Below are 21,369 nucleotides of genomic sequence, written 5' to 3' on the forward strand. Positions count from 1 at the left end.
AAAATTGGGACAAGTGGCTCGAGCCCCTATTATTTGCAGTTCGAGAGGTCCTGCAAGCCGCCACGGGGTTTTCACCATTTGAATTATTGTACGGCGTGCTCGACATCCTACGTGAAATTTGGGAGGAGGGACCACGTTCTTGACCTGAGAGCAAAACTCCACACACTGGGGCAATTAACACAGGAGAATTTGCTCTAGGCTCAAGAACGTCAAAGCCAGCTGTATAATAGGGGAACTCGACTATAGGAATTTACACCGGGAGATAAAGTCCTTGTATTGCTCCCAACATCGAGCTCTAAATTACTCGCCAAGTGGCAAGGAACCTTTTGAGGTCACATGGCGAGTTTAGGAAATCGATTGAGGTAAAACGAATGGATAGAGGTGGAGCATGAGAGATTTACCACCTCAACCTCCTAAAACCGTGGAGAGAGGCAGTCCCCATGACTTTGGTGGTTCTGGAGAGGGAGGAGCTCGGACCGGAGGTGAACTTAAGTCACTGATCGAGTCACCCCGGTAATTTGTGGAGACTACCTCTCACCATCCCAAGTCACGGAGGTTGCAAGGAGAATTTTCCGACGAGTTCTCGCCTCTTCCCGGTCGAACGAATCTCATAGAGCACTATATCGAAATGACCCCAGGGGTAGTGGTACGTAGTCGTCCCTGGCCTGAGTAGGGCGATGGGGGTATGTGGTGATGTTGGCGTGGCCGAGCGACATCTGTGGAGAGCAAGGCCGGGAGAGGAAGAACGGTAAGGATTGACACCTGTGGGAAATGATCTCTAACAGCTGTTCTGTGTTACAGTGAGAGCTGGAGAGGGATAAGAGCAGTCCAGACCGCCGGAGGAAAGAGAGAGACGCACAAGGAAGCAGTTTTGATGTGTGCATTCTGTTGCATTATGCTGAAAAGCAAACAGTGTGCGAGGATACTGAAAAGTATTAAAAATAAAGATTTACTTTGGATTGTTTGCCCGGCTCCCACTTCCTCCTTCACAACAGAGCAAGAGTTGTCACAGGCAGAGATTTGTCACAATATAAAACAGATTTTTCAGAAAAAAAATTATATATTGTTTGAAATACCATTATCATGAAATAAATTATACTTATACTGTGACATCTTTGCTCACACCACCCAGCACTATTTTTCATCATCATTTCTAACCTTGCCATGTTTGTTTCTCTGTATCTCTTTGCAGATGTAAAGAAGGACTGGTCAGATCACGCTCTGTGGTGGGAAAAGAAGAAGACCTGGCTGCTAAAGACCCACTGGACACTTGATAAATACGGCATTCAGGCTGACGCCCGGCTGCTCTTCACGCCGCAGCACAAACTGTTACGCCTGCAGCTGCCCAACATGAAACACATGAGGGTGAAAGTGAACTTCTCTGACCGCGTCTTCAAGGCCGTGTCTGACATCTGCAAAACCTTCAGTGAGTGCTGCCTTCCTGAAAAATATTACACTGCTTTCTGTCTTAACACAATTAGCCTCAGATGCCTGGCAAATGGTTTCCCAGCTATAAGCAGAAATATTATTAAAGCCCTTTATGTCAGCCTGCATATGCTGGTCATGAAGAAAAATATGTTTCGAGACCCTGTACTTTAAGATAATTGTTTTATTTTGCTATACCTTACTGCACATTAGCCCTGTGATGCTGAGAGCAGACAAAGGATCCAGGTGTGGAGCTGGTGCTAAATCAGAATACAGTGGCAGTTTAAAGACCACGTGAAATGGTTTGACCAACACAATTTTTTTCTTTGTTGTCATATTTCCTATTGAAACAGAAAGTTGGGGCAGGGCATATCTAAAGGCACTGTGATGATTTTGCGATTGAGAAATGGCCGACTCCCTGATCAGTGCCCTGACTACTGAACTAAGGAGCTGATTGAGGCACACCCTCTGCCTATGTTAAATGAGAGAAATTCTGAAAATGTAGATCTGAAGTACATATCAAATCATCATTCTGTAAAAGAAAGATGCTAAAGCGCCAACAACGAGACCTTTCAAATAATGGATGGAAGTATTGATGTATGGTTCTGGTGTGTGAATTAAATCATTAACAATGGTGACGTGTAGAGAAAAAAAGTGTAATTTCTGCTGCTGGGGTTTTGTGTGCACCAAATATCAACAATATTGAGTGCACAGTTCCCTTGGTTGTGGTATTGTCACTAGAGGAGGCATAAACTATGTAGAATTTATTCTGAAAACATTGCACATCCATTGGTTTAAAATGTTTTTCTTGTAAAATCACTATATCAATGGCTTTCCTACGCAAATAGTAAACAAATGTGGCTTTCTTGTTCGGCCCATTTAGCCCTGAAATATTAGAAGAAATTTTCTTATTTTTATACATTATCTTACCCAAACTTTTTTAAACTACACCTCTTTATAGTGTGTAGTTTTTCTTGTCAATATTGGTGTTTGATTAATATTAATGAAAGGCCTATAACAGACAGCAGCAGGTCATTAGGCTGCATTTACGCATTGCACAGTTCCATTGTTTTGAGATTTTTGTTTTGTCTGCTTACACTTACACGATAAATTAATGGACTTGTTTACATTAATATAGCATCAAGAGGGGCATTTTGACTAAGAAGCGCACGTGACGGTTCACACGCAGATGCATTCAACATGAGCACACTAGAGCATGCGCAGACATATGCATGTGATCGTTTGTAAGCAGTCGGCTGTTGTCAAACAGCAACAGGTGCCGAATTGAGTTAATACTCTGTGGGTACTTTTAACATCAGTGGCTATTAAAATATTAAATTGTGCAGAGATTCCATGGCACCCCAGGGGGAAGGATATGTCATAAAGCCTAGGCAAAAGTTCAAAGCCAGAATGGTAGAAACTTCAACATCCTAATCAGCCATTGATTCTACTGGTAGTGGGTTTGCACTTGTCCAGTAGTTCACCAAGAAAACCTTCGGCCTCTTTAGTTGATTTGAAAGTAAGCTTTTCTCCTTCAAAGCTGATGCAAAGGGCGGCGTGAATTAGAAAGTTTGGGATTCCCATGGCATGCAGCTATTTCTGGTCGCTCACATAAGCCTGAAGTCTGTGAGTGGTGAAGAGGCTATAGTCGGAATAGAAGTGTAACAGGTGTTCATCATTGCGAGTTGGTTCTGTTCTCCTAGGTTCTCTAGCGCCCTGTAGAATGGCCTGGCGATTTTAATAGCATAGAACTCGAAAGATCATTGTGTGTGATTTGCTGGAGCCGTAGATTCTGTGCGCCCAATCGATTTCGATAGGGCCCTTCATTTTTAGCACTGTTATCCAAACTGGAAGCATCTTCTGCAAAAAGAGTTGTCACCTTCACAATTTGAGATGAGTGTTGGACTGAGGTTGGCTAATGTGCTAAAGCTAGCAGCAACACACTGTGTGCATTGAAACGTCACTTCCTTTAAATACATTACTACTCTTTAAAAATAAATACACTAGATGGACGATTGCATAGTGTAAAGTGCATCATTTAAGACACAACTTATTAGTAGCGTGGTAGTATGCTATTCTGAATATATTTTAGGATTTGCAACGTGTTTCAGAGTGCAACATTCTGGTTCCGGAAGTAAAAATCCTCCGAGGTTGTTTATCAATGGTAAATGCTTCTATTTAAGCCATCAGTCCACATTTTTTCACGTTTAATAACAAAATTCCTGGTGAAGAACCACACTTTCTATGATCCTGAAGGGAAACGATCCACCTATCAGAGAATTGAGGCGAACAAAGAGCGACAGACTACTTATATATTTGAATATTTTGCAATAATATTACAATTTATTGTTTCTATATCTATAATCAACAACTTTAAATCAATAGTTTATTCTTTCCATCATTTTTTATTCGATTACATAATTCGCAATGCTCACTGGATTGTAGTTTATTCCCTAAAGACACTTAGTACAAAATCTTGTACCTTTTGTCTTTTTGTCTGATTTTCCAATACTTTCTGTTTCAAATCAAAGTTTGTAATTATGTGATTCACCTTGGAGCTGGTTGGTTTGGTTCATGGTGTACAACTCTTATTTGTTTTTTATGGATTTTATGAAATCCATATAGAACAAATGAATAGGAAAAATACTTCCGGAACCAAGACGACTGGATAAGCGGGCGGGCATGTTTTTGCACTACTGCTTGTTGGTGGCAGATGATATTAGAGGAAGGTGACATTCTGATTATAGAGAGCATTTTATCAGATGAAAATTAGCAAACAATCATGAACTAAAATCAACAACACCCCTTTTAATATTTCATAGGGTCTCTAAATCAAGTTCATTGTTACATAGTAATTTGCTTTATTTGTGCCATTTTTTATTAAAATCAATCACCTGTCTAATTTTTTCTTTCAGCTGGTCTTTTTGGTTTGTTAAAGGGATAGTTCACCCAAAAATTATTTATTTCTTCAGCAGAACACAAAGATTTTTAGAGGAATATTTCAGCTCTGTAGGCCCTTAAAATGCAAGTGAATGGTGACCAGACATTTGAATCTCCAAAAGTCACATAAAGGAAACATAAAAGTAATCCATACGACTCCAGTGGTTAAATCCATATCTTCAGAAGCGATATGATATGTGTGGGTGAGTGCTTATTTTACTCTAAATCTCCACCTTCACTTTCACTTTCAGATGTGAAAGTGACATCATTTTTTCATTTAATTTCATTTTTGGGTAAACTATTCCTTTAAACGCACCGTGAGCCGTCATGATTCATGTTTGTGTAGATGATTGCTGCCCATACACCCATCATGCCCTTGAACTGCTCCTAATCCTGTTTTATAAACAGTTCTTATCAAGCTGGCTGATGGTGCCTTTTGTTGTGTCCATATTTAGAAAGCAAGGCCTTGACTAGCTCTTACAGGTTTAATATCGGTGTCGATATCTGCAGAGAACAGGGAAAGTCAGATGTCCTCCAACATCGTATTGATTTGATCCACTGAATTGATCGTGATTGCCTGTCCTTCTCTTTCTCTCTCCTTTTAAAGACCAGAATAATTATTTTGGGTTTGTTACTAAAAGAAACTGGCATCACTACAAGACTCACTTGTCACTCATCACTTTCAAGAAATCACTATAAATGTTCCAAAGGTGGGTATTCTTTCACATCTGCCACAATCAATATTTTTCTGTATGAGAGATTAAAAACAAATGGCCCTTGGCTGCATGTGTCATGCAGTAATATCGGGTGGATGGGACATTTCATACTTCTGTTTTTGGAAACTGAAAACGGCAACTATTTTTAATGTGATGCATTTTATTGCAGGACTTTGACACTATTACTCTGTTGCAGCTTTTTAGTTGTTGTATGTGTAGTATTCCCAAAAAGTAATATTTCTGTGTGAACTTGATGGATTTAATCCACACATTTCTTTCATTTGCTTATAAATCATTGCAAAAATGGCTAAGAAAAGTGAAGGTAGTTCTGAGAAAAGCTGTAACCCCATTTGAGTGCAGGCGACACTTTAATATTTTGTCATCTAATGCAATGACATTTAGACATTTTTAAGTGTGACTTAAGTGTTTAAATATGTTTTGGGGTGACTGTAACTCTTGTATAGTGTACTAAGTTGCACAGCATTAGAAAGGGGTGAGAGACAGGAAGTTTACATCAGTCCAACTGGCAGCAGTGAGACAATGACTGTCCATCTCTCTCTCAGCTGCCAGAGAAATGGTACATTTCTTCATTATTTGAAATCACTTGGTCATGCAGTCAGAGTTTGTCAGTGGTGAAATAGATCAAATTATTCGTCCACTGAAAGGGAAACATGTGTTTGGGATTTCCACATTTGAATAAATCTCAATCACAGATGATCAGAAGTGATTACAGCATGGTGCTCAAATGATTTTTAATTACTCTGTCAAATTACATCTAAGCAAGTATGTTAGAAGCTCAAAACGTAGGTACAACTTTGAAATAGTTCTTGTCATGGCATAGTACTTTGAAATTTTAACCTTAAGCGCAACAATGCCTGCCCATTTTTCCAGTCGTCTTGATTCCAAAAATATTTTTCCTATAACTTTTTTCCATTCAATAAATACATTTTAAAAACTACCAGCCGATTAATCTGTTATCAGCCCTTTTCACCAGCTTAGTTATCTGCAAAATCCACTATCAGTCGACCCCTATTTGAAGTATAGGAAGAGCAATTTGATTGCGTCATTCATAGTGCATCATGGGAGTGGGCGGTCACTGCAGAGCTCTTTTGCTGTGGTTTGTTTGCAGCAATTCTCTGATTGGTGGATTTTCCCCCTCAGGATCATGAGTAGTGTAGTTTCTGCACCAGAAATTCCCCTATTAAATGCAATAAAAAAAAAAAAAGAAGCTGAAATAACATAGACTGATAGCTTCAACAGATGCATGTACCATCAATTAACAACCTCGGGAGCACACGGTAGGTCTTTCTTTAAAGGTTTGTAAATTATTGTTAATAATCAGTTCACCTATGAAAAAAAATGAATGGGATATTTTCTTCTGGAACCAGACTCCTGTGCTCTATTGCAAAAAGAATAACCGTTTTCAAACAGGTTTCTCTAAACACTCCCGTTATCTTCCATTTGTCGAACAAACAAATACACTCACAGCATCGGTTGAGCCAGTGTTATGTCAGGCTGAACGGGATGCTCAAACAGAGGAATGTCACAATGTTTACACTTACAAAAAGTTTTACTCAAAGTTGACTCAGCATATTAAGCTTGCATACCAGAATGTTTTTTAACATTAAAATGGTTTGCTCACCCACAAATTCTGTCATCATTTGTTCCATTTCTCAAATGCCATTGCTTCTCAAGTTTCTTATACCCAATAACAACACCAAATTTGAATATGCTATCCCTTTAAACTTTTAAATGTTTGTGAATACTTGTGATATGAAGTGCAACTCTTGATTTAGGTCTACGTGGTCATTCAGAGACGCTAATATCATGACTCAGCACTGGCTTCATATCCATCTCTCTCTCTCAGCCTGTGACTCTGACTGGCCTGAGTTGTTCTCATTAGTGTTGCTTTCTCGTGTGGTGCATCAATAAATTTGAGTCTGTTTATTAATTACCACCTCCTAGAGTGTGCTGACTACATTCATATGGGCCATTCCTCCAGCGGGTGCCAAAGCTCTCCAACTTGCACAAGAGCTGCCTGTCAGAAATGCATGAAATGTCTGGTTTCTCAACAAGCTTCATAATTTGGGAGCATCTGCTAAAGAATATTCTTTTTGTTGATTGGAATGTCAGAGGAGGCGCTCGCTCGCTCCCAGCACTCCACTGACCTACTACAGGCAGCCGCATATGGCTGTAAAAGGGCAGACATGGAGAGAGAGAGAACTGCCATCTGGTAGTTCTTAAAACCTCTGGAATGCTTTTGCTTTAGTAACACAACTAAACAAGAGGTTCCTGCCAAGCCCAGAAGCCCATCCCCCTTCAACACACACACTCCGTCACACCCGCTTTTCTCCAGGACTGTGGAAAATTCAGGGAGTTTGAGTCGTCCTGCCATTATACTTTTAGTAGCAATGACTTAAGGCCACAATTTGAAAACACATCTTTTTATTTACACTTTGGCCTTCCGTCCACACTGAGACTGCGTTTTTGTCCAGTGAAAATGTAGCTTTTCGAAAACGCTCTCCCAAGTGGATATATTTGAAAATGCTGTCTTCGCGTTCTAGTGTGTACAGGGAAAGCGGAGATTTGAAAACGATTACGTATTTGTTGTCGTGATACAGTCATGTGATCCATTCAACCCAAAACAATCTAGATGGTGGCCCATATTGAAGCGGCGTTGTTGTGCCTGCAATTCACTTTGATAGTATAGTTAAAGATAAATGTTACCTTCACATTGCATTTCTTCAAAGGCGGCGGGAAATTTACTCTGAATTGCTGTCCGGCGATGAGACACAAGGACAATTGCATTTCAGACTGTACATGGAATGGCGATTTTTCGCATGAGCAGTAAGGGGATTTAAGAGTTTTCATACCTTTCAGTGTGAACAGGAAACTTTTGGAAAACACATGAAAATGGTAGTGTGGACTGAGAGCCTTTTTCAAAAATGAAAACACAGTTTTCAAATGTATCTGGATTAATGTGGACGTAGCCTGAAATGCAAGTCAGTGCCAAAACTGTCAACAACAATAACTGACAATTGTTTTAAAATGTGTTTGATTCTGTATGAACTCAGAAAATCTCAGTTAGACAATCATCAAATGCTTATTGGAGACATTTTTGCCTCTGCTGGAAAGGTGTTTTTTATACATAGCTGGTCTGATTTGGACATCTAAATCCTTTTTAGACATCTAAAGCCAAGGTGCTGTATATCTCAGCTAGGCTGCCTACAGTCATGGAAAGTGTTGCATTTTTTCCCAAAATTTAATTTTTATATCCTGTATTTTATTAAAATGTGATTTTATTTAATGAAATTATAAAAGCCGCTAGTATTTGGTTTGATTTACAGTACTGAATTCTACTACACCATTCTATACTCACAAAACTTTGAACAAAGCCTGAATCATGAAAAAATAAGTTTGAATGTATTATTATTAATACTATTACTTTCAGGACATATGCAAAACATTTCCTTTACATGTAAAGCTTAACAAAAAAGTACTATTCGTTAGAGTAAAATTATCCATCAGGGATGGAGTGGGACAAAAAATCAGCCCAGCAGAGGGCAAAATGACACCAGAATAAAAATATGAATAATTCTGCCCAGCTGAAAAATACATAATTTTGTTACGGATTACATACATTTTAAGTATTTAAAATTCATATTGTAAGTTTTAAAGTATAGTCACCTATTACATGTTTTTAAACTATTCTAATGTAATATTTTTAATGGAAGTGTAAGCTTATCCAGTAAAATAATGTTTGCCATAGGATAAATTTATTGGTGAAATTAGACATTACATTTGGCATTATCAGGACTATCAAATATCAGGACCCTTAACATTATTATACATTATATTCAGCATACAGTTTATATAGTACAATCATCAGATTCACTCTCGCATTGAAAAGTCTCATCCCACACTTTTTGTATAGACATCCTAAGCTCATCATGTTACATGCGCATACATGATGACAAGAAACCATCTAAAACACTAAGAGTGCTTTCACACTAGCACTTTTGGTGCACACCCAAGTTCGAATGACGTCAAAGTTCGGTTCATTTGGGTGGTGTGAAGTGAACGCTGTTTTACAAACTCGGGTGCCCACTTGAAAAGGTGGCCTGGGGTATGTTTCATGGGAACTCCGGTGTGGTTCGCTGCTAATTTGAATGCAATTGTACCAAATCGCAGAAATGAACCCTTATTGATGACATATAATTTGCGTCTTTGAAGGCTCCCGATCACAATTATTACGGATGAATTCATTTCTCATACCAGCTTGTGTCCAAATAAATCATCTTCAGAGAGCAGCTCACATTCTTCACTCTTGCAACGCATCCGATGGCTCGCGGCAGACGAACGCTAATATTCCTCACATCATTGCACATACACTGCATCCGTGGCAGACAAACATAATTGTCATTTTGTGCATGTAAAGTTTTGGTGGTAAATCCAAAGAGATGAACAATAACACAGCAAAGCTGATGTTACAATAGTAAACAGCTGCCGCTTGTACATTGATGATGTAATCGGACCTTGGTTAGGACTCAAAAAATATAATGTGAACTCTGGTTCAGTCCAAGCAATCGAGCCAAGTGTGAAAGCATCCTAAAAGCAAGCACACTTGGACCTCTGAGACATTGTGACATTCATGAAATCTGCATAATTGTGAAACTGAAATCGCGGTATGATGTTGCACAAATGATGGTGCTTTCTCCATTGCAATCAGTTTGATTGACATGGGTGCGCACGCTTGGTAAAGTTTAACGGAGACTCGCTTGTGGTAAAGACAAACAGATTTGCGAAATGGAAATACTCGCCTGATTTTGAATTCATAACATGTATACATTACAAAAGATAGAAAACAGCAGTAAAATGAAAGTTATGCGCTGGAGAGAAACAAGTCTTAAGTGCATGAAACCGCACAAGACTTCTTTCAACACACCTGATGCAGCATCCGCTCCAATTTAAATTGTGTTTATGATGATATGATGATTAATCTAGTTATGTTTTTATGCTCATAATATAGTGCCCTAATATTTATTGCCCAATATTTGTAGCCCAAGTAATTTTTATAAATACAAAAACATTTTCAAACATTAAACACACTGGAAAAAAAAATATATGTAATTTTTATAGTGAACATTTTTTATATTAAGAATTCTTAATTTTACAATATATTATGACTGTTTTAATGACAAGCTAATAACTCTGTTAAGCTATTCAAATGAGTTTGACAAATTCGCGCTGATGAGTGACTCTTAAGGTGAGATTGAGAGCGCATTGTTGATTGATAGACAGCCTCTGACTTATGGTCGTTTGCGCAAACCTGGAGATATTAACACGATTCGACAATAGAGGTCACCGTTGAATGTACAATTCTGTCCTTCTAATTGGTAATTTGTACTCATGACAGAAAAGATCTCGCGACCCAGCAGACAATGATCCTCGACCCATTTTTGGTCCATAAATGCTACGAATCATTCTTTTTGGACAAGGTCTCTTTATGTAGCGTTGCATGCGCTAGCAGCGCTACTTAACACGTGGCACTCGAGCCATCTTTTGTGACCCGTGTTATGATTTCATCATAAAAAAATAAAATAAAATACATATACATACATACATACATACATACATATATATATACATATATATATATATATATATATATATATATATTTACTGATTACTGATATGGTGGCCGATATAGTTAATTTTTGAGCTGGAATGAAAATAGACCTTTCCTATGTGGATTGTGCACCGATTTTGCTCCAGTATGACTATGCAGAGGTACTCGGAATGCTGCTTTCTTAAATTTTTATCAAAGAATATTTAACATTATTATTATTATACATTATCAACAAATTCTAGATATGAACATTGATAAAATAAAGAATAAATAAAAATACAATAAATAGCTAAATAAAAATCAGTACTGTATTTTTAGTATCGGTCAATTGCTGACCATTTAAATAAAGAATAAATAAAAATAAAATAAATAGCTAAATAAACATCAGTAGTACTGTTTAGTATCAGTCCAATGCTGACTATTTTAATACAGGCAGTCGATTAGGGGCAGGTTGTAAAACAAAGTATTTACACCTGCCGAGTCAAGAGATAACAGCGGCAGTGGTGTTACACCGTATTCTGCTATACAAGTTCAGGGGAAAATTTCAACGGTGGACTTTTAAATATTACATTTTGTAAATGCAATGACTGGAATTGTTCGGTTGAAGAAGGGTACCAAACTGTGAATCCTGAATAAAACAGTTTGGTGAATACATGTTTACACATTAGCTTCCACTCAGCTGACAAGTTATGAAAGTAGTTACGTGATTAGCTAGTTAGCTATAAGCTCGTTGTCACAGAGAGTAAAAGATGGACGTTGTCTACCACCCCTGGAGTCGCGAGTTTGAATCCAGGGCATGCTGAGTGACTCCAGCCAGGTCTCCTAAGCAACCAAATTGGCCCGGTTGCTAGGGAGGGTAGAGTCACATGGGGTAACCTCCTCATGGTCGCTATAATGTGTGGTTCTCGCTTTCTGTGGGGCATGTGGTGAGTTGTGCGTGGACGCCACGGAGAATAGCGTGAAGCCTCCACACGCGCTACGTCTCCGCGGTAATGCGCTCAACAAGCTACGTGATAAGATGTGCGGATTGACGGTCTCAGACGCGGAGGCAACTGAGATTCGTCCTCCGCCACCCTGATTGAGGCGAGTCACTACGACACCACGAGGACTTGGAGCGCATTGGGAATTGGGCATTCCATATTGGGGAGCAAATAAAAAATAAATAAATGAAAGACGGACGTTGTTTATTTACTTTACAGCATTGCGTCTTACCAACTAGATAACAACGTAGTGTGAAATCAACACTCAGACACATTCCATCACCGCACCGTTGTCTGCTGAACTGCAAAAAGATGCTCTGATGCTTAACTTTCAGTCTGCTACGTTAGTGACTGCACTGACAAACTATAGCTGGCTAATAGCAAACAGATGTGATCAACATGAGTGACATGGTTGTCAGGGACAGGGTTAACGTTATATTAATTATATTGAAAAGGGAAAATTATGGGGTCATTGTTTATTAACTTTCCAGTATGCATTTCACAAACTAGTTAGCAACTTACCATGAAGACACCGCTTAACACCGCACTGTCTGCAGAACCGCCGTTAGCTCAGCTCTGTAAACAATGGCTGGAAAGACTACGTTATGACACCAATTCTAAATCACCCCAAGCATTGTATTCTGCATTATATGTTCTGAAATTTTTTTTTTCATATCTGCGCATATCGGAAAACATATACGCCGATACTAATATATCTGTGAAAGGCTAATATCGGCTAATATCAGAGGGTTTATGGTAGCTCTCTGAATGGCTGAGGCACAGTTAGAGAGGGAAATAAACTGTAAAAGGATGTAATGAATGAAATAAACTACAAAGAATATCTGAGCACAGCTAATGTTCAATGAGAGCGGCGGTCCGTCAACGGGTGCGATCAGAGAAACAGTATGTGCACACATGCGCAGTCTATCAATCAAGAATGCGCTCTCAATCTCACCTGAGAGTCACTCATCAGCGTGAATCTGTCAGACTCGTTTGAATATCTTAACAGAGATATTTGCTTGTTATGAAAACAGTCATAACAGGAAAAAAATATAGTTTATCCTGCAATAACTGTGTTGAGACGCCTTCACGCAAATGCTAATTAGTGATATTCGTTACTACACCGCAAAACACTAAAGAGGGTGAACAAATCTTTGACTGGAACAATTTTGGAATTAATAGTGGATATATCTCTCTTGTTTTAGAACTTAGTGTCTCAGGTGAGTGTGATGTTGAACACTCATGTAGTTTATAAGTTGACAGTGTCTTTGACATTGAACTGATCATATCGGTTTTCTTTATTGCAACGAATGTGGGAGAAAGTTGCTCTTTGAAAAATTAAAACCAAACCATGAGAAAATTGAACTGTTACATCCTTAATTTAGGCTTGTATATAGGCTTGTATGATAATATATTATATTGTAAAATTAAGAAAATCTTAATATAAAAAATGTTCACTATAACATTTTATATATATATATTATATGTTTGAAAATGTTTTTGTATTTATGAAATTACTTGGGCTACAAATATTGGGCTGTAGATATTAGGCCGCTGTATTATAAGCATATATAACAGATTAATTAAGAACCTATTAATCATACTATATACAACAGGTGTCAAACTATAATGTCCTACTGGAGTGGTTTCGTATGTCTGATATTCCTAGATCAAGTTTTCCTCAAGATGTGCAGCAGCAAAGTTGTGCTTCCGTCACTCTCTGTGCATGTCTTTTTTTTAAAAGGTGGCTGTCTCGAGTCTCTCTGTCTCAGTGTTATTTTCTTGTCATCTTATTTAGTTGACTAAGCAGCATTTCTGTTGTTCGTCATTTAGTGTCTTGATGTGTGATAACGATAAAATTAGAAGTGGTTTGTTTTTCTAATTTTATGAAATATGATTATTTACTGTACACCATACAGTCAAGCATACGGTCATAACATCGGACAGATCTGAAAGTTTTAGAGTGGAATACAACAAATATTGTGATCCTCACAAACCAAATATATATAGAGAGTAAAGTACCCGAGGAAAAAAAAAGCACAGTTGTGAACAGATTTCTTTCTTGTGAACAGATTTACATTTTTGCTTTTTACTTAATGAAACATAAACAAAACATGAAAACAGCAGATGCTCCAGATAAAAACTAGCTTAAATACAGTGTATTATGATACAAAGATCTTAAAATAATCTTGGAGAAAATGCAATGCTACCTCAGATATCCTTTTTATCATCCTGTGGGACAGTCTGTGGTTACAAAAAGGACCAATTACAACTGGTGTTGTCTGCGTTGAAGCGATGCGTGGTTACATTTTCGGAGAGATGCACGTCAGAATATGGTATAGGTTAGCTTCGATGCTGAAGTATAAATCAGCCTTTAGTCCCCATCTATCTCGCTTGTTTTTATTTTTTGTTTTTTTTTTGTGTGAAATATTACTCTTTAGGTTGTTTCTTGAACTGGCTTTAGTGGTGTTCTGACCTATAATCACAATGAGTCTCTCTTCTACTCCTAACAGACATCCGGCACCCTGAGGAGCTCTCTTTACTGCGCAAGCCCCGTGACCCCAAGAAGAAGAAGAAAAAGCTGGAGGAGGCCGAGGAGGAGGCGCTGGAGCTGGAAGGACCTCTGCTCACTCCTGGATCAGGTACAAATCAGAATCGTCATATCCACCTGAGAACCATGTGCCTACGAAATGTATAGAATTCTTCTCTGTATGTAAATGCAGTTATCAATCTTGTCCTGTCAGACAAAAAGAGCCGTGAATAACTGCTCCGACACATCAGAAAATAGTGTTTCAACATAATTGTTAGTTACATGCAAATATAATACCATCAATACAACTTACTCTGTGTCTGCACTGCAAGCGAACAAAACTAGAATGTTACTACTGTATTTCATCACATAATTACATTTGCTGAAAAAAATACAAGCGGTTTTTGTACATTCAGAACTCACTGTCACTCACTCACTGGAGTTAATAGTTGCCAAGGTGTTGATATGCCATTGATAAGGATTTCTAGGTGGTTGGCAAAAGTATACTTCATTCAGACTGCGAATGCTGAGCATCCGTGTACAGGTTGTGTGACACAAATTTCGTCATCTTCAGAGTCCACAACACGATCTTTGAACGCACAGAATGCTCATGCGCCTGGAATTATTTGCACTACTTTGTGGTGCAACAAGTTGGCAACACTTACATTTGAGCCGTTGTTGTCACAAAAAAGCACTAGAAGAAGATATAATTGCCAGGAAACAATAGGAGACAAATGTGGAAACAACAACTGTGAATGTGCACATCAAGAACGTGTCTGTGGGGCCTGGGAAGCTCAGCTAGTAAAGACGCTGACTATCACCCCTGCAGTCGTGAGTTTGAATCCAGGGCATGCTGAGTGACTCCAGCCAGGTATCCTAAGCAACCAAATTGGTCCGGTTGCTAAGGAGGGTAAGGGTCACATTGGGTAACCTCCTCGTGGTCGCTATAATGTGGTTCTTGCTCTCGGTGGGGCACGTGGTGAGTTGTGTGTGGATGATGAGGAGAATAGCGTGAAGCCTCCACACGCTATGTCTCCGTGGTAACACGCTCAACAAGCATTGTGATAAGATGCGTAGATTGACGGTCTCGGACGTGGAGGCAGCTGAGATTCGTCCTCCGCCACCTGGATTGAGGTGAGTCACTACGCCACCACTAGGACTTAGAGCGCATTGGGAATTGAGCATTCCAAATTGGGGTGAAAAGGGGAGAAAAACAAAAGAACTAGTATGTGAGGAGGTTAGGAGATACATGCATTTGTTTAACTCAAGTCTGGAAGACAATTAAGACATCTTTGTGTCTAAAATCCTGAGAAGAAATAGTCCGGTATGTCATAGCAGTTGTAGCGCGCATGCGCTAATCGCCTGTGTATGCGCGCACAGTAAAATGAAGTATACTTTGACAGGCTCATGTTCGACTGTACACGGACATTAAGTTTTCTTGGTAAAACCGGAATGTACTTTGGACTTTAGTGGTTGCTTACTGGCCCATGTCAAAAGAGACAACCCCCAATCTGGTTCTGTAATTCTAAGGGAGTTTCAGTTATCGTCCACCAAGTAAAAAGCACAAAGTTAAAAAAGTGAGTAATAGCACACCTCTCCTCAATAAGCTGTATGATTTGAGTAGCACAAACGGTGCGGGATGAATTACATGCTAGGGCTGAACGATGTGGACAAAAAATCAAATTGCTAAAAGTTTTAGTCATGGGCAAACATGCTCTACTGACAGTAGAAATACTATTCAAGAGATGGTGTTTATGCTTGAGTCCTCTTAAAAAGAACCAAACTAAATAAATAAAAATTCAGTAAAACATGGAGGGTTTCACATCGCATTAACTTAGTTTTTGTCAACTTTGCGATAGGGTCTCATCCCAACTTTCATCATTGTTTTTGAAACCCAATAAGTTAAGATATTATTGCGGAAATATATATTTGTACAATAATAATAAAAAATGATTCTCATAATCCATGATCATCATAATTCTTTTAATTCTTTTTATTATTATTTTTATTTATACAATTGTACCATATTTCTTTTAATAATTTCTTAACTTGCATGAGGCATTGCTGTGCAATCTAGTTATACCTCAAGCTTTTTTTAGTAGTAGTATCTATAAAACACTAAAGAGAACAGAGCTGCGCACATACTTTAAATGCAGCGAGCAGTGCATGCAGACTATTAATTTATTTAATTAAATCACAGCCCTTGCGGTTTTATTATCGCACTAGGTCATATCACAGTTTAATTAATCCCTATTAGGGTTGCGCAGTATAACGGTACTGATGAAATATCATGATACTAAACATTTTTGAACAGTTCGATATCATTTTGTTAATTTCTGTACTATATTAAAGTATGCTGCCATTAGCAAAATGTAAAGTAATGTGAGTTTTGAGATTAAATAAAAGACAATACAAATACAAAGTACCAAAAAAAAAAAAAAGACTTGATATGGCCTGGTATGATCATATCATTTAATTAAATAATATAAAGTCACACGCGCTACGCACCACAAAATGAATGAGAGGCTCTGTCCTGCTCTGTCATCTCCTTCACACAAACAGGCGCGCGCACACACACACACAAACACACATGCAACACACACTACTAATGCTTGATTTTCATGCAGTGTGTCCAATAGCATCCATCTGCAGAGCCGCAGAGCAGTGGGTTTATAGTATTAATGGCTGTGAACTCAAATGACTTTTTCACCGTTGCAGCTCGGATATTTCAGCTCACGAGTTGCGGGTAGCTTGATATAATGAACCCTTCACAAACAGGAAGAACTTCAAAGGTCTTTCAAAATAAAAATCCCGCTGAAATGAGAGCTCTATTCAACTGGATTCAGACATTATGACAGAAAAATATTACTATTGTATAAAAGTGTAATATTCAAAGTAGTAGCAATAATACTCATAATAACAATAATATAGTATTAAATGGTTAAATTATTAGTATTATTATCTGTAAGCAACATCACAAAAGCGGAATACCAGTACTGAATATCAGCTTGTTGTGATTAAGCCATGGCAGCCTTTTGCCTCAGGTGATCAGATTGTATTAATGTTTTCATTAATACTGTAAAGATCTGTTATGGATCTGTTTTTGTTTTTTGTTTTTACCAAAAATTATTATTTATAAATTATTATATTTTCATTTGATTAAAGCTGTTCAGTATGTATTTGATTAAACACAATTTAATCATAACATTTAATTAAAACATTTAACATGGAATCCAGAAAAATGTAAACAGCAAAGGCATAATTTGTATCTATAAGACATTATGCAGTTCTTTTGTCAATCATTTTCTGTGTAATTTCATAAAAAATAAAAAAAACGGATTTTTTAAATTTTATTTGTTGCTTAAGTATCGAGTCAGTATCGATACCGAGGTACCAGGGCTGGTATCGTACCGAAGCCAAAATTTTGCCTTAGCAAGCATTCTAGCTTTGTGGTGTCACAATGCGTTGCTCACTTACAGTGTAGACACAATGTTTGATGGTTTGGAAGCCATGAAGTTCCATAATGGTGCTTGTGTGGTTTAAGAGCAGGAAAACAAAAGGGTTGTTATGTTGAAATAGTGCTGAAATGAAAAATGTGTGGGTTGTGAGCAGCTTATCATTTGCAGACACGCTGCTCTCTCACTCGAACTCTGGAGCATGGATGGGTTAGATTCCGCACATATTTGGTCACGCTGCCAGTTTGAAACAGAGCCGTCCGCCACCTCGCTGTGCACCCCACATGATGCGCTGAAATCCATTTAAGATGCACAGAGGACAGTCTCCATCTTAGGTCCACATGAATAGGGTCTATTGTCCCGGGACTACAGGGCCCCAGTATAAACGCAACACACAGGCCAATAGGCTTGAGCAGCGTGACTATTTCTGAGATTTGCTCTCCACTAGTTCCTTCATTACTAGCATTAAACCTCACAATGACCCTCATTAAAATAGTGCAGGAAACCTGCATGATGTTTAGGGCTGCAAAGAATCCGTTTTACTGCACAAAGGCTCTTTAGGGAGGAGAGAATTGAACAGGAGCTGCTGTGAGCCATATCGGCCAACAACAGGAAATGAACCGAAGAACGTCTGCTTGATTCCTTCTCAAAGGGCACCAAATACTCGATTAGAATCACTTTGATAACGCTACTAGTGGGAACTCCACCCTTACGAGCTGTAGTATTGTTGTTTCTTCCCCATCCCACACTGATCTTCTACTGTCAGGAACTGCTGTGGAAGTAGAGCTCTATCTGTCCTGTATCTGAATGTCTTTCACACCTGCGATTGTTTCTCTGTGCATCACTGAGGGTTTTGTGCTGAATGAAAAGGGAAAATATGACTGTAAATGACATATTTATTAAGTACAGTATGTTTATGAACATCTTTTGTCGTTCTGTTTTGTCAACATGACTTCTTTTCTGTTTTTGAAAACTTTCTTTTCTTTTTGAGATTGATTAACCAATAATTAAGGCTGGGCAATGTATCACATAGTCACAATAGATATTTGTGATGATTGTGTTATATAATAACATTGTATAATATATTAACAAATATTATTTAGGGCTGGGTAAAAAAACGTTTTTCTGATTTAATTGCGATCTTCATTTGAACAATGCCGACATTGACTCTTGAACCCACTAGATCAATTTTTTACAGTATGTCAGGGGTGCTCATTATGTAGATTGCAATAGACCAGTCGATCGCAAGACAGCCAATTGTTGGTCTCATTAATAGGAAGATAACTGCACAACTCAAAAAAGCACACTTATTTATCGACTACTGTTTCTAACTTTTTTCAAGGTACATTTTCATCACAATGGAATATACTCATGAACATAAACCATCAATAATTACTAACAGGTGGAAGCAATGACATCACAGTAGATGTTTCTGATTGGCCAACAAGCCTGTCTTAACTATTAAATGAAATGACAAGAGAGAAAGAGAGTAGAGAGAGAATACACAAATGATGAAAATCTTAAAGATCACTTATTTTCTCACACTGGTACCCACACGCTGTTTGACCGACTGACAGGCGGCTTATGTGTGTGTGCTCCTAAACTGTAAAATACACTTAACATTTCATATTAATGTAAACACAGTCATTTATGTCTAAAGTGAATGTAAACAGCAGGACAAAAAGCTGATTTGTCTCAAAATATCAGACTTGGAGTAATGAAGAGAAAAATACAGCCTGCTGTCTAGTAGAGGTAGATTGATATATCCGTTTTACTGATTAATTGGATGAAAGTTGCTTTTTGGAACTATCGGTTATCTGCAAAAATCTACGCCGATAGTTGCCAATAGGTTTTATTTATGTATTTTTTTATTCCTCCATGTTCCTCTGTGGCCGGCACTCTTTTAATGAAGTAGTCAAGTAATCTAAATTGAAACGAGGGCAATGCAAATGAAAATGAGAGTATATGAAAATGTGCCTTGTCAGCACATAGGCCTACTCGCATTGTGTCTCCAACTTCGTATCTTATGAATAATAATAAACCTTATTCCTAGTTAAACATCATCTGGTGAAATATATATACAAAACTCTTTACCTGGTGAATTTTAAAAGCTAATATATATAGAGCATTGTAACAGAGCCAAGTCTCCGACATTTCAAAATAAGAGCCCCTTGTGCGTTTTGGCTTGTTTACAGTTAAAAGTCCCGCATTATGCACCAAATCTTCATTTTTTTCTGGTTATTGTTGGTATTTTTGGTTGCACAATAAACTGCCTCTGGAATTGTATTCATTTTTGGACTCTTGTAGCCTCTATGTCTGTAACCGTCATAGTAAGGATAGACTAAGATTGTTTTTTCATTCTTTAAATCTAATTTAAAAACTATCGGCTGATTAATCGGTTATTGGCCTTTTCCACCACCTTAGTTATCAGTGTCAGCAAAATCCACTATCAGTCGACCACTACTGTCTAGTATGTCTTTAATATTAATCAAACAACTATAACAAGAAAACGAGGAAACCACTCACTGGTCTGGACTGGAAAACTGTAGTAGCTTTAGTCTTGAATAATTAGAGCTGTTTACAAAGATTTAGTATTTTGTTTTGGTATTGAATTGGTATTGATAATTGTCAAATTGCTTTTATATGTAAGCAAAATGGACTGTCGATATCCAGCCCTAATAATATTAAGCACCGTTGTGAATATCGCAGTGATTTTAATGTGCTTTTATTTTTAGCCATCAAGTTTCCTAAAAAGCTTGCCATTAGAATAATTTTGTGATCTTTCTTTAATGAAAGCGTTAAGAGAGAGATGTTTTAAAAGCATTTGTCATTTAAACTTTAGTATTAAAGTGTTTTAGTAAAACGTATAGGACAATTTTATTTATTTCTATGTATTGTTATATTAGTGCATATCAATTAAAATGATTAAAAATAATTTGTCCTTTCCCTGGCTGATTATTTTTAACAAGAATTTTAGTGTTAATTAATTACATTGCAATTCCTGTGTAAAAGATTTTGAAGGTATATTTAGAATTTTATGCTATATTGCCCACCCTACATCTATCGTCTTTTTTTTTGCATGTTCTTTAACACTTTCCTTTCCTCCGATCTGTTAATCTCTTTAATCTGTCCTTTAAATCTTTATTACCTCTCTCTTTGTTTTTTTCTTTTCCTCTCCATTTCTTCCTGTTCTTCAAGCCTCTGAGATAATATACATTGGACCGGTGAAAGGTAAGGCTGACTGTTTTGACTTGTTCTGTTTGTTTTCCTGCATTGCTTCCTTCACCTCCCCTCACCACAGCTGAAGCAGTCACCTGACCCCTGCTGACAGGAGGAAATCCCTGCCTCTGGTCACCTGACTGTGTGCTACAGTGAGACTTCAGCTGATGAGGGTCATGAGATGCGTTACCATGGAAATTGATTATAAATGTGCAATTTGGAAAGTTTTTCACATAAATGTGTGGTATTTTACATATATATGTCAACGTTCAGCAACCATTCACACTTTTGCCTTGAGAGTGAGGAACAAAATCTATCCACATCAATATTCAGGAGGCTGATTTTAAAGTTCTTAGCTCCCTTCATTGAAGCATTTGTCCCTATTTCTCACCCCCTTAACCGTTTCATTAGACAGTTATAAGACAGACTAGTAAATTAGTTTGATATATGGCATATAAAATAATCAGTGCTTCCA

At 37.9% G+C, this 21,369-nt stretch overlaps 1 protein-coding gene across 4 annotated transcripts in view; it reads left to right on the forward strand.

Annotated features, from left to right (window-relative positions):
- fermt2 (FERM domain containing kindlin 2) overlaps positions 1-21,369 on the forward strand; it is a 100,761-nt gene that overhangs the window by 46,075 nt on the left and 33,317 nt on the right. For 2 of the 4 annotated variants that reach the window (XM_051723203.1, XM_051723205.1), the window contains exons 3-5: positions 1,193-1,426; positions 14,204-14,332; positions 20,874-20,906. In XM_051723203.1, the coding sequence (XP_051579163.1) occupies positions 1,193-1,426; positions 14,204-14,332; positions 20,874-20,906 (396 nt within the window). The remainder of the gene's footprint in view (positions 1-1,192; positions 1,427-14,203; positions 14,333-20,873; positions 20,907-21,369) is intronic. The other 2 variants (XM_051723206.1, XM_051723207.1) reach the window with 1 other exon arrangement.

The sequence above is a fragment of the Myxocyprinus asiaticus genome, chromosome 17, assembly GCF_019703515.2.
Source record: "Myxocyprinus asiaticus isolate MX2 ecotype Aquarium Trade chromosome 17, UBuf_Myxa_2, whole genome shotgun sequence".
In the NCBI taxonomy this organism is placed as follows: Eukaryota; Metazoa; Chordata; class Actinopteri; order Cypriniformes; family Catostomidae; genus Myxocyprinus; species Myxocyprinus asiaticus.